This window comes from Panthera tigris, chromosome B1, assembly GCF_018350195.1.
Source record: "Panthera tigris isolate Pti1 chromosome B1, P.tigris_Pti1_mat1.1, whole genome shotgun sequence".
Lineage (NCBI taxonomy): Eukaryota > Metazoa > Chordata > Mammalia > Carnivora > Felidae > Panthera > Panthera tigris.
The window spans coordinates 108,293,343-108,308,522 of NC_056663.1; the positions used below are offsets into that span (position 1 = coordinate 108,293,343).

At 36.1% G+C, this 15,180-nt stretch overlaps 1 protein-coding gene across 2 annotated transcripts in view; it reads right to left on the reverse strand.

Moving 5' to 3' along the window:
* Positions 1–5,509: 5,509 nt before the first annotated feature.
* UGT8 (UDP glycosyltransferase 8) overlaps positions 5,510–15,180 on the reverse strand; it is an 86,248-nt gene continuing 76,577 nt past the window's right edge. For both annotated transcript variants that reach the window (XM_007087623.3, XM_042984011.1), the window contains exons 3-6: positions 14,988–15,130; positions 13,174–13,250; positions 10,114–10,333; positions 5,510–8,127 (exon numbers count right to left, since the gene is read on the reverse strand). In XM_007087623.3, coding sequence (XP_007087685.2) covers positions 7,764–8,127; positions 10,114–10,333; positions 13,174–13,250; positions 14,988–15,130 — 804 coding nt within the window. In that variant the 3' untranslated portion in view covers positions 5,510–7,763. The remainder of the gene's footprint in view (positions 8,128–10,113; positions 10,334–13,173; positions 13,251–14,987; positions 15,131–15,180) is intronic.

Sequence of the window (15,180 nt, forward strand, 5' to 3'; positions counted from 1 at the left end):
TCATCCTTGCTTTGCTACCCACACTTTTTTGTTTATTGCTACATGGAAGATGAACCTGCTGCAATCCCAGGTTGAGATAAATTTTTGAATGCCCACCATGTAGCAGTCCTGGGCCTTTCTTTGGCCCTACCAGACAGCTGGATGCAGTTCCAGCATCTTCTGTTAATATCAGAGATAGGAACATTACTAAATGAGCATCAAGAGAATCAGAGATGAAATACATCCTGGTGCAGATCCTTTTAGGAGCACCAATAGTGAATGTAAGAGGCAGGCTTCCACTGGAGAAGATAAGGTCTCTCTTTGTACACACCAGTTGTTTAAGAATTTTGACTAATCAAGTGGGGGTTAAGCAGGGGTATGCATGACTTGACAGTTTAGAGATCACTATGTGAACACACCAGTTCATGGGGTTCCAAAGCCAAAGGGCCCGGCAGTGCCCTGAGGGGGTGCAGTGCTCATCCAGCCACAGCCTTCCTCCCCACACCCCTAAGGAGGCACCATCTGTATATTCATTGTTTTTGATGGGCCTTACATCCTAAAAGGCATTCAATTAGAGTAGACAAAAGAGATTTTAACACAGCTGGACATTTTCTCAATTTAGCCTTCTGTAATTTGGGATCCTTGAACTTCCAATTGTGTTTCCATAGTCTGTTAAAAAACAAAAGCATCAGTAGATACGTTAGCACACTCTATGCACCATGCACCTGGAAATGGTAAGGCAGCTCAAAAAACACTGAACAGTGGAAAATCCAGGAGAGGAAACCGAAAGCTTGGAGGTGAGTAGGTGGGGGAGACCAGGTCAGGGAGGAAAGCAGCTTGTACCGTATGTAGTATGAAATCTGGAACTAGAGGCTGACATACTCAAAGTTAATTGTGTTTTCACAAACGGTAAAATCGACTTATCCATTCTCTTGGATCTATATTTATCAGAGGTACCTGAATAAATGTTTCTTGCTTTCATCTTTTTGAGACCCCCTCAATGGGAAACTGTCATGTGTCAGCTGAAATCATAAGAGAAAATGTAATTCATAACTAGAATCTAAATGTAACTTAAACTTCTAAATCTCAAAATATTTTTCTTCCAGAGTAAATAAGATGAAAGTTCCAGAAAGAAGAAGATATTCAGAGGAATGGCTTGATTTTATGACAATTTCACCTTACTTTCACAATATTTTAGCAAGAAATGTTTTAAACTAGTTGTTAAAACTTGCTAGTTCTTTTGAACTCTATTCAGTTTCAAAGAAATTTTTGTTTCTTGAAATAGACTTTAACTCTATAATACTGCCCTCCTTTTTTAAAAAAGTTTTTTTTTTAATGTTTATTTATTTTTGAGAGACAGAGTGTGAGAGGGGAAGGGGCAGAGGGAGACACAGAATCCATAGCAGGCCTCAGGCTCTGAGCTAACAGCACAGAGCCCAACACGGGGCTCAAACTCACCAACTGTGAGACCATGACCTGAGCCAAAGCCAGATGCTTAACTGGCTGAGCCACCTAGGCGCCCCCATAATACTACCCTTCTTAAAAAAATAGAGAAGGAATATTTGGTTTGAGTTCATTGTTTAGTATAATTTAAATGCTAACTATATACATGCACACACATGCGAAAGAGACTATTAACATTATATATTTATATGTTTTTAAAACTTTGGTATATACATTTGCTTTTTTTTCTATTGGCCAAACTTAACTAATTTTTTTCACACTGGCATTTAAAAAAAGTGTTTATTTATTTTGAGAGAGAGAGCTCGTGCACAAGTTGGGGAGGGGCAGAGACAGAGGGAGAGAGAGAATTTCCAGCAGGAGGTTCCATGATGTCAGCACAGAGCCCAGTGCAGGGCTTGATTTCATGAACCTTGAGATTATGACCTGAGGTGAAATCAAGAGTCAGATGCTTAACTGACTGACCCACTCAGGTGCCCCATACACTGGCATTTTTAAGCACTCTAGAACTGTCTACTTACTCAAAAGTTGAACTTCTTGTTATATCCAAAGGGCAGAATCAAGATCAGAAGCAGAACTGATGATTTTCATGACTATCATAGCCTTGGGCTTTTCTAGACACCTGGTCTCTAACTGCCAGTCCCTTTGATTTGTAAACAAAATGCACTCAACAAGCTATAGAACACCACACATCATCATTAACGAAATTTAACATTACCTGCAATTTACTTCATGTATTTATACTCAAAACTTCTGATTTTCTGCTAAAAGTTATACTCATGGACTTCAGCCAAAATTTCATAAGGGTAACTAAATTAAAATTAGCATAAATTTAAAAAATTCTTCCTTTCAAACATTAGATATTTGACATTTTAATGCAGCACCGTGGTAAGTAAAAGAATAACAGATCCTTCAATAGCAAAATTATCTATCTAAAATCTCAATAGCAAGTTATTCATGGTTACATCATCTTTTACTTATTTCTGACCTAAATGGAAAATTGATCTTAGTATTAGGACTAAGAACCCATGGCTTAGTAGAAATTACCTTTTAAAAGTGTGAATACTGTATTAAAGCCAAGCTAATTCTGCCTCTGTAATAAGGAATAATCACTTACTTCACAAAATAGGTTACTAAATGAGTAAAAACTAATTGTAGATAGAAACCAACAGAGCAATAAAATATGTGTAGTTGTATAAAGTTCAGTGAGGACTTCAGGTTTTATTATTTAATAAATGAAAATGCTTTGGAATACCTGAGATAGTTAATGTTGGTGTTAGACTTCTTGGAGTAGATTTACACAATTATAATTGTTTTATTTGAATAACATAATTTTACATGTAGTTCTTATTTTTCAGTCAACTTGGATTACATATTGCTCTGTTGAAAAAACTCTGCTGGTTTTATTACATAAACTAAGCATATTATCAGTAATCCTGTGGACTATATGAATTCACTCTTAAATTATATCTTATTTACCCAAAAGTAAAAAATTTCCATAATATATTGTATGCCTTTTAGTTTCTATATTTTGAAAAATAAGAGCATCCACGCCATCCTTCCCCTGGCCCCACCTTAACAACTCAAACACCCAAGTGTTAGGGAGCTTGAAACATTTTGCAGAATTTGTAGAAAAATGACAATCTGAGTATTTTAATTGCATGGATTTCTGAGGCATTTATAACTGAAATTCATTAGAAAAATGGTTTTGCTGACATCTACAAATTTCACTGACATTTTTGCATGAAAGTATTTTTTAAACGCTGGCTAAAAATCTTATCCTTTCAGAAATAAGGAGGATAAAAGCTCCTTAATGCATATTTTGGGAATTTTCACTGATAGAATTCATATAATTCTTAAACTTTGTTATACAAATTTGAAATTTTTCTATTGCAAAGTTTTGGATTAAACCAGTTATAAATAAGCATTTTCTAATGTGATTTTATATTTACAAACCAGCTGAATTACTTAGAAGCAAAAGTGAAAATGAATGGATTATACTTTCAATAAAACAGATGAGTGAATTGTATTTGAAATACTTTTGTCACCTTGTTTTGTTTCTCTCATTTTTAAACTAAAAAAAAAAAATTTTTTTTTCACGGTGCGTCCCTTCAATCTTAGCAGGATTTTGGGATTTGGTGAGGAGTTGGGCTATGCAGGGAGAAGACAGGACAACTGTGACCATCTAGGGCACCACCAGATGAATGAAGACAGTAAATGGTGAATGAATGAATGAAACATGTTTTTTCAAACAACTCTCAAAAACCGAAAGCGCACTACTGTGACAGAGGTTAGTCTATTCAACGTGTCCAGGACAAACAACCACCGATTCGAGCGCTCATTTTACACCGGCCATTATGCTAAATGTTCTATTTTATTTTTAAGTTTATTTATTTATTTTTGAGAGAGAAAGCAAGCTGGGGAAGGAGCAGAGAGAGAGAGAAAGAGGAGAGAATCCCAAGCAGGCTCCGCACTGTTGGCGCAGAATCTGATGCGGGGCCTGAACCCAGAAACCCCAAGATTAAGACCTGAGCCAAAACCAAGAGTGGGACGTTTAACTGACTGAGCCACCTAGGAGCCCCTATGCTAAATGTTTTAAACACATACACATACCTACACACAATGTGTTTAAAAGATTTAGTATAGTGGCCATTACAGAGTGAGTGTGTGTGTGAGTGTGTATTCATGATAAGCCCATGAGGTAATTATCGTTACACAAATAAGAAATGCCAAAGTTAAAGATTAGTAAATGATGGAGTTAGCCTTCAAAGTTAGGACCCTCAGACAATCAGAACGTGAGTTCAATATACAACTATCTGCCAAAAAAAATTATGAGGGTGTTCTGGATTAAGCAATTAATGCCATGGGAGTTGATTACAAACAACCCCAAAACAAGTAGTGAGCGTGCAGTTCAATGTCACCTTGAACTCAGTGCTGCCACAGCACCCTGCATATACACTTGCTATAGCTCTCAGCACTTTACATTATAATTACTTATGTGTCCATCTCTCCCACTAGATCATGAGCATCTTGAGAGATTGACCTTCTCATCTGTAAATTCCCCTGGTATCTGGTATATTGTCTGGGGTGTGATGGGCATCCATTGAATGTTGAATGAATGCCATTCTGCCATGGCAGTTCCTAATTTCTAGTGAATAAATATATATTCTTTAATTCACTACAGTTGTGTATTTCAGAGGAGATACTTACCATTTATAAATATTAATAGCCCATAAAATGTTTTCACAATAAAGTGAACTTCTTTCCTTTTAATTTCAGTGCATGTTTTATGCTCCATAGTATCTAATTACAATGTCTAATATACCCAATTATAGTGCAAAGCTGGAAACAAGACTCTGAGGCAGGTTATCAGAATCTGTCAGACCATTCAAGCACAAACATTCTTGTAGTCTTGGCAGAAGCAGGAAATGTGTGGGGGAAAAAAAACCCAGAATGCTACATCTTGACTCTGTAGTGTCTCACCACTACTTAGCAGGGAAGGAGGAGGGCAGGGATAGATCTCAGATCACAGAGTAGGTTTTTTTTGAAGGACAGTCATCTGAGGACCCAGTGTGGTGGATTCCAGCTCAGTTGGAGAGGGGTGCTGTATATCAAAATCTAGGGGTTGGGGGTGAATGTGCGGTTGTATAACATTCAGAGGTGATTCTTTGAGGACAGTACCAACAAGCCTAAGCTGATAAACACCAGACAAAACCTTACCAGAAAATATCTATGCAGTACTTGGGAGTCTGAGACTAGGTCTTCATATTGTAACACAAGGTTTCTATATTCCCGGGAAAGAATCTCTAGCTTGCTTCACCTTCAATCATAAACCATTGCTTTCACCCAAACATTAGCTCCCTCCAATCCTGGGCGTCCAAATTCTGCCCCTATGTCTATGTGGAGGGATATTAAAAGTTATGGCTCTGGAGGAAAAATGGATCAATGTCTCATTTGCATTTGATATGATGATGACAAGCTATGAAAATATTTGCAGAGGCTCTTTTTAAATAACAAATGAATAAATACCTTCTTGAAAACTTTACTTTATTAGAGAATCTAGCCCAAATGTGGAAAATTTAAAATCACTCTATTTACCAAAAACTGGCTAACAATAAGCTTTCTAGAAAAAAAACAAAAAACAAAAAACCAACAACAGTGATCAGTAAATACCTACACTTAACATTTTTAATTCTGGGATCATTTTAAGATCCATATTGATGTACTTATAAGGTAAATCCCTCTGTTTAATAATAATAAAAATATTCCCACAGGTAACATACTGTTTTTTACACGCATATACACATATAAAAGTTGGGAGACATGTCTTAGAAACATGTTTATAATGGATATACATAATATTGTGAAATAAAATCTGAATAAAAATTTTATTCCAACAACATTTCTCTATTTTTAAATCATGTTTATTAAGTTTTTATCACAGTGGAGATTAATTTATGCTTAATCATCCAGTGAGTGCCTACTGTCAACTTCATCCAATTCCAAAAAAGTAAAATCAACTCATTCATACACTCTAAGCCTGTTGCCATCCCACCATTCATCGCCTGTGCCTTTTTTCCCTTTTAACGGCAACATAATGATAAGATTGTGAAAAGGTATAACTAATAGGCTTATATGTATAATACCATTTCTTCAAGTATTCAGAGAGCAGTACGTTTGTCTGCATTGTACATTAGAAAACTACTTGTGACATTATTTCTAAGTACAGGAGAGTGGCTCCTGGTGGGAGTGCAATGAAGTTGTATGTCATAGTGTATGACAAGGATTTACAGCATTCTAGAATTTTCACAACTCTTCCCATGTTAGTGAATGTCATTAGGTAAATGTATATTTCTACTCTCAGCTGTCAGCCATGGAATTTCAAGCTACGAATAAATAAAGCATACACTCAACATGTGTAGTGCAAATGCTAGGTAAACAGAATGACATGGAATAAACTCATAGTTGCCAACTAGTGAATGGTCAGCCAGGAGGTCCTGATTTTATGTGTGTGACTTGCATCCCTATCCTCAAATGAATACTGTCACTGTTCCATATCAGCCACAATGACTGGAAAACACTACTGAGGCGGGGTGAGGTGGGGTGGTGAAGAAGTGAAGAGGGAAACAGAAACTCATTTTCATAAACAAGTGATACAATTTCTCCGTCACTTCTGCGTAATATGTAAAGTTTGATTTGTTAACGAGATCTCAAACTTCTCAGACAAAGTAGGTACCAGTATAGAGAACTGTAAATGCTCCACTTAATTAACTGTTGGCACCTATGTTAAATATAGATTGTGTGGCCCAGACAACAAAAGGGATGAAGAAGATCGTTTTTAAAGTTAAAACTTTGGAAATCTTAACACCTGAACATTCAAAAGGTACATTATAAAAAAAGCCATCGGTTACAAAAACATTCAAACAGCCCTGTTTAAAGATGCCATAAAAGCAATAATCTTCAGTACTTTGAACAAAAGTCAGAGCTTTGTTGCTTTGTCTGAATTATGCATTTAACATAATGTTATTCACTAAAATGAAATAGAAAGGACTATAAAATTCTTCTAGAGACAAATTATTGGTAAGGGGAAAATAGAAGTAAAATGGGACAACCAACTTATACATGTACTTAATTGCATGTATTTTTCCCCCAGAAGTGCCCACGGTCTGTAAGAAAAGGAAAACAAAAATAAAAAGCAAAACAAAACAAAAAACTATCACAAACAAACGAACCAAGAAGTACAAAAAAGGTGCCATTTATCTTTTCATTTTCTCCTACTGCATTCAGTTTTGAGGGAAAAGTGTTCTTTCATGGTAGTGTTCTGAGTTCACATATATTAAATTCTAGAAAAGAAACATTTGGATCCTGTCTTTCTATTTCATTCTTGAATGTGTTGTACCTTCAACAAATATATCAAGCAGCCAGCTAAAAATTCCCTTAATTAGGAAACATACACCCATACACACATGCACACAAACAAATCTTTTTAAGAGAAAAGAAACCATTCCTCTTCTGGGACACACACATATCAAGATTCAAAACTAAGGTCTGACATGGTCACTTAATTGATTTAAATAATTAAGGCTTCTAAAAGGTTCAGTGCCCAAACTCTCTATATCAGTATTCAAATAAAATACATTTTTGCATTTTAGGTTTGTGCTTTTTACAGCCATCTTAATTCCACAGAATTCTGTTAGTAAGATCCAATAAGGGAGTGTTAGAATTGTTTACTGACATTTTACTTTTAGTAGTTGTTAGACTAAATTATAGCAGTAAAAATCCAGTGACTGAACAGGTTGGTTACTATCATGTGGGCTGTTGGCTCATTTCACCTTCTTTTCATGTTTAATATGGCCATTTCTTTTGTACTTGCCATTGAGGATTCCATTATGGTAATGTCCATTAACTGTGCTATGCTTATTTCTAGACCACAAACTTTTGATTTTTCTGTAGATAAATTTTGTCACGCAGGACAAGAAGAAATAGAACAAGGCAGCACCAAGCAAAAGCACAAAGGCAATATCCAGTAAAAAATACTGACAGAAAGAGATTTGATGGACAGCGGCACGTAGGTGATGGGCTCCATTGTGACGAAGAATGTAATCTATCCAATAGACAGTCCGATTGACAGGGTGACCAGGTTGATCCTTGTGGATTTCTGAAAGCTTCTGGGCCCTCTGACGGTAGCTATGGAGTGGAGGGAGAACACAGAATGATCATGGAGATACAAGGTTCAATATATTTTAGACCTTCTCACTCTAAAATGAGGAAAATAATAAAAACAACTTTTCTTTATTAAGTACCTACTATGTGCCAAGCACTGTGGTAAATGCTTTAAACACATTGTCTTATGCTAAGGCAATAAAATAAATTTGAAAGAGGGAAATGAAAATTAGACAGACTAGGCAACCTGATTATGATTATAAAGTTGAGATTCAGATTCCAGTTTTTCTGTCTCTGAACCCCAGCTCTTTTTTATACTATGCCACACCTCTTGCCCACATATACTTCTTCTCTCCATATGCTTTTAAATTCTATTAACCAATGAATCTCAACCAGGAAGAGGAGTACATTTATTAGATTCTAAAAGGGAGAGATGAAGAAAAATGCAGCACTTTGTCTCAATACCTTTTTTTTTAGCAATAAAATTTAATTCTGCCTCTGATTTAAAATAAGTTTAAGGGATGGTGTGAGAATATTATACTTATTAAACAGAGGACAAGGAGTTGAAAAACAACACCATGAAGCCATATATAACATTACATGCAGTACATATATATGCACGTATGTATATATGTATAATGAAAATACCCTCTAAAATAGTCAATATTCTGAAATCGGAGTACTTATGGATACATGAAGATTGCATAACTGGGATTTCATTGCAATGTGACCTACGACTATAGTGTCGCCCTGTTTATATCTCAAAGAACACTGACAGAATGACGGTATGTGGATAATCCAGCCTTTTGCTTTTTTCTGTGGAACAAATCCAGTCTCAGTAGCTCTGTAACTATCCCCCCATAAACTCTGCTTTAGGGCTCCATTCTACAAACCTTTCTAAAAAGTCCTGAAAGACATATATCATTTTCCATAAAAACATCATGACTTGAAAAACACCCAACTTTAAAAGAAGAGCTATAAAACACAAAGGGATCCCCATACTCAAGCACCCCACGTCTTAGAGAACATACTGCTCCAAATGCCAGAGTTGCGACCAAGACACTGGATCCTTTAGGAGGTCAGAGCATGATGGCTGCCTCTGAGCCCATGTAAGGCAGCACAATGAACCTCGGTGCACTTGAACCCAGCCTTTTATATGAAAGCTGCATCATTTTAAATGAGAGAATTTTTCCTATTATTGGTTGTTTCTTAGAACATCTCAATGTTTCCCAATCCAAGTGTTAAGCCATATGCCCCATGTAAAAATAGAAAAAGCTTATTGTCCTCCAAATATTACTGCCATTTGAAATGCAAGATCAATTAAATGTCATGAAAAAATAGGGAAAACTACTGTTTTGTTTTAAAACTACACAGGCCAGCTCTCTAGACTATTTGAAACTCAGTGGTTAACTGGGGACATTCAAGAAATAAAAATTAAAAAAGCTAAAGATTCAGACTAGTTCTGCAACTATGTAAATAAATCTCTGTGTTTCAGTGATACTCAGTCCTAGGGAAACCTAGCACCAGTCAATACAAAGAGCACCAGCTTTGGAATCAGACATTCCTGGTTCAAATATCTACTCTAATAGCTTAGTGCAACTATGGGCAAATTACTTAAGCCCTCTGAGTTTCAAGTGCCTCATCTTTACAATGTGAATAGTGAAAACAGTAATATGCAGATATTACGAGTATTAAAATGAGACAAAGAACAAATAAAATTTGACACATTTTAGGGACCTGATGATTGTTCCCACTGTAATTTCTCCCTCAATTTGGCAAATCCTGGTAGAATATCATTCAAGGTCATACATGGCTGGCTATATATATATATATATATACTTGCCATTTTTATTTTTAAAATTATAGAAAACATGCACAAGGATTTAGACACAGGAATGTAAAGGATATTCTTATAAATGGCTTATTGACAACTTCTTGGCAATAATTGGTTATTGACAATATGCTATGGTATATATATTTCATCTGCTTTCATGTTCATTGTAAACTCACCTGGGATTATTGATAACTTTCACCAGTGCTTCATATAGCTCTCCTTCAGTAACTGTCTTCCATTCTAGCAATATCCCCATGCCTTTTGCCTGGACCCGGGTCATAGTATCATAGTGGTCTCCAAAGAGTGGGATTCCCACTACAGGTACACCATGATACATAGTTTCAAAAATACTATTCAAACCACCATGGCTCAGGAAGGCTTTAATATTGGAATGCCCTAAAGAAGGATTAAAAAAGAAAACAACTTAGGGTATTGTATGTTACTCTAAAAAAGAGATTTTCCAGAAATCTCTTAAAAGTCAACACTATACTAAATATATATTTTAGATACAGAATTTTTAAAGGCATAATTTCACTGATTCCTGCCCTATATCAATTAAAACACTTGTTATATATAAATAGTGAATTGATTTGTATATATCAATTAAGTCATTTTTTTTAAATTTTTTTTTAATTTTTTTAATTTTTTTTACATTTATTTATTTTTGAGACAGAGAGAGACAGAGCATGAATGGGGGAGGGTCAGAGAGAGAGGGAGACACAGAATCTGAAACAGGCTCCAGGCTCTGAGTTGTCAGCACAGAGCCTGACGCGGGGCTCGAACTCACGGACTGCGAGATCATGACCTGAGCCGAAGTCGGACACCCAACCGACTGAGCCACCCAGGCGCCCCAAGAGTCATTTTTAAATTTATAAATTTAAAATCTATAGCTTTTTAGAGCATATTACAGCTTTCCCTCAAACATAAATATCAACTGGCTAGCAACATCTATTTAAAAGGCCAATACAAAATAGGAAGTCAACGAAAGCAAGAAATGCCAAAAATACCAGGGTGCAACCACATTCTGCTACAAACAGACATCCACTTCTGGATCCCCAGGCATTTATCTTAAAGTAAAACACATTTTGTAAGAAAACAAAAAAAATATGTTAAAATGTGGGGCTAGATTCCTAAAGTTCAGGAAGAGTTTATGTGCTTATCCAAGGAGGAACACTGTATGGTACAGAGTATTTACAACATTCAAGTCATGTCAGCTTCTGGCTTCACAATTTTAGGGTCCAATTTCACAGTTTAGGTATATAAACAAGTAGGGACTGACACATAAAAATTAGTTGTAAGAGATGGAACATCATGTAACATCGAGTTGTCAAGGGGATAAAAGAAGACAATTTATCAAAATTAATGAGGTATTTCAAAACACAGATCCCCTCGTGAGCAGCCAATATTTCATAAAAGGTACTGAAACTGAAAACCCTGTATAAGTGTAGGACAAGGAAACATTGCACTTAGGAAATGTATGCTATGGCCAGAAAGGAATTACAGCTTGCAGAAATATAAGTCTTTTAAATATACACACACCAGGTATAAAATGGTATGTAGAACCTTGGTCTCACTCAGTAGGGTGCAGGGACTCTCCCACTCCATGTCTATTAGAATTACTCAGTGTCACCTTTGCCTACAAGTGGCTTCTCAACTCAGCCCACCTAATGGATCTGCTCTCTCAGTGCATTTCAAACTTTTTTTTTTTTTTTTTTTTTTTTGCAGCAAAACCTTTTCTCTGAACAAAACCTTACCACCAAGCCCAGCAGTGAAAAATAAGACAGTGCTGGTGTGTGGAGGGCAAGGGATAGTATGGAAGGGAGAAAGGGGAAAGATAATGGTTGGGTTCCTACTTCTCATCCTGGAGGAATCTTCTGATCATTGTTAGAAGCCAACAGTGGACTCATAAAGTCATGCCTAATGATAAAAAAGGACACTGATCTTGGCAAAGGCAGAGAACTGAGGTTCTGAGGAACACAGAAGAGCTCTGAACTTAAGGAGGGCCATTGGGTGTGCACCACTGAGTAGCTACACCTTGCAGTAGAGGCTCTCAGAAGAAAACCATGCTAACAGTTTCAATGTTCCCAGAGAGCAGCATCACACTGTTGCACTGAAACAGCTGATAGTCCAGGTTATCTTATGTAAATTCTCTGCTTCTTCCTACCTTCTATGGAGTCTGAAGTCATAATAGTAAAGACATAAAAAAAAAAAATACAAATATTAAGAAGGTAAATTGCCCTGTTTCTTATTCAATTTTGTCATTTATAGAATAACATATATGAAGAACTAGATGAAAAGGAATTATATAAAGAAAATTCCTCACTGTTTTTTAGTTGCAAAATTCAATTTGCTGGTTTTTAGGATGGCCATTTTAGCTTCTAAAAAATACTTTTCAAACCCTATTTTTAATAATGTAATTTAAAATTTAAAGCAGCTTATATAGCTGTTAGATTTTAGTGTTGTTGAACAAATGATGTCAATATTGCCAAATCAATAATATTTTTATAATTTCCTTAATATCTTAAAGGTTGAGACAGCATCATGTTTTGCTAGAAATTAATGAAATTACTTTATGGTTTTACTATCAATGCTTATTGAAGACAACAAAATGAGTTAAATTTCTTCGATCAAATATCTTAAAATAAATTCATATAACTGTTATTTTAATTTTTAGTTAAGGATCAGAATTCAAATAAATAAATAATTAAATAAATAAATGTGTGTTTCAAAAATGTCTGATGACTTAAGGGGAAATGAACAGATGAAACAAATAAAGATAAGATGAATTAAATGTTTTCTTGACCTTCTTTTTAGTTTCAAACATATGAGTAACTTTGAATTTCTCAGGTTAGTCAGATACATCTGTAATACAATTATAACACAAATCTACATTTTCACTGTTTTAATTTTACTACCTTTAGCTGATCAGTCTAATCAGGTACAACTTTATCCACTGCTGGTTTATATACCTTATTAAGCATATTTTCCAGAAAATTAAAATTGGTGACTGGTCTAAAAACCTTAATTTACAGACATAAAATGACTATATTTTACAAATCATTTTCCAACAAAGAAAGATCTGACTTGGTGGTTTGAAATCTAACATGAGATACTAGGCATTCTAGTGACTCTACCATAAACTACACACATATTGTATAAACTGCTCAAATACAAAAATCACATTTACTCAGTTAAAATCTAAATGCCAAGTAAGTACCCACGTGTCACTGACTTACCAAGCAAGTCATTTTGTGGCAACCATTCTATGAGCTTAGTGTTGTTTCCTAGATTCTTTGGTTTGGTTCCAGAAAACCTAAAATGTACATCAGACAATGAATCTTTCAAAAACCGAACTTTACTCTTGGTATGGACTCTGTGCTTAAATTATTAGATTTAAAATAAATGTTAAATGATCTTTTATTGCTATCTTAAGAAGGGAACCAGGCTTTACTAACAACAAAATTTTAATTATGTTTCTTTTTCACATTTTCATTGATTGTGAGAGAAATAAAAAACACTCTCATCCTGAGATCTATTATGTTTCGGCTCTTCTCACCCCATCACAGAGATGGGGGCTGGAGGTGAGAAGCACATAAATAAACCTGGGCTAGAAAGTCACTCTCCAGCAGAACCCAGAAAGAGAAACATGAAAAAGCTGGGAGGGCCACCACTAAGCAGTCTATAGCTCCGATCTTTGACACGTGGAGCCTACGGGAAGGTGTGAGAATTGAAAGAAACCAGAAAGCACTCTTCTCCAGCTTGGCCCCAGTGACAGGCACTCCGTGGGGCAGAGTTTATAATTAAGTCATTTAGTGCCTTGATCTATGAAAGATAAACCATGAACATACTTCACAACGGAGAGAACGACACGAGTCTGAACTGAGCAGACACAAACTGTCCTAAATGAAGCAGAAGGGTGCTTTCTGGGTTAAGCCCTTAGAGGAAACGCAATAGATCTGGCATCCAAAGGAAGAAGTCCTAAACAGTTGGAATAAAATATGTATCCATTTCATAGCTCAGGCAGGAAAAGTGGGAGCTAATCCTTACACCATTGTTATAAAGGAAAAAGACATATTACTCAGACCCTACTTGTAACAGCTTGAGACCTGGGGGGGTGATGTTCACTGCTGTATCCCCAGAGCCCAGCGGCACTGGCAGGTACTAAATAAATACATGGTAAATAGTGTTCACGTCGGATTTTTACATGGTGGACTGACACAGACACTTGTCGGGAAGTGGGGTAATCTAAGGATCTGTTTTAACCAGCATTAACTGGCAGGTTATTGCGGTTTTAAGGCCTATATTTTTTTTGGGGGGGGGGGGGGTAAAAGAAATAAAAAGCATTTATAGAGGACAAAAGGTTCCATGAAATATTTTGCCTATTTATGCATTCATCGATCATTTTCTACCTCATTCCAACACTGATTTGCAGGTATGTAGAAAGTATATAGAAATGCATGTAATTAAAACAACTTTTTAAATGACACTAATAGAAGGGTAAATAAGGATATAAAGCTTAGGGTAACATAAAAAAATGCATCTGACACAAGGATAAATCATTCTGCATCATATTTTCTTTTTTTCTTAAAGATTTTTTAATGTTTTTAAAATTTATTTTGAGAGAGAGAGAGAGAGAGAGAGAGAGAGAGAGAGAGAGAATGAGGGGCAGAGAGATGGGGAGGAGAGAGATTTCCAAGCAGGCTCCATGCTGTCAGCACAGAGCCCAGTGGGGGGCTCACTCTCACAAACTGTGAGATGGTGACCTGAGCCAAAATGGAGTCGGACACTTAACCCCCTGAACCACCCAGGCGCCCTTGCATCATATTTTCTTTCTATGCTCCAAGGCTTGATGTCTCTTTCTTTATCCATCACAGAGTCTTATAAATTAGTCGCTAGATTTCAATACACTAAGAAACAAAAATGAAAAGTTAGGAGAAGCTCCCGCTAATCTTGCTGGGGAACCAATGTGCTAGCTTTACAGGGCCCTGCAAGTTAAGCAAGGGGATAACAAAAATACACAGTGAAGAAACAATTGATGCTATTACCTTACCTCCAAATCACTTTTTGGGGCAATCTCCCCAGAGCTCCAGCCAGTTTGTTAGCAATGTCTTCTGAAAGATACTTGACACCAGCTCCGAAAGACACCAGGACAAAGCCATGTTCATTAGCACCATTTACCCACATTTGCAGATCCTATAAATCAAAATGCAGCAGTTAATTTTATGAAAGGCCAATATATTTCG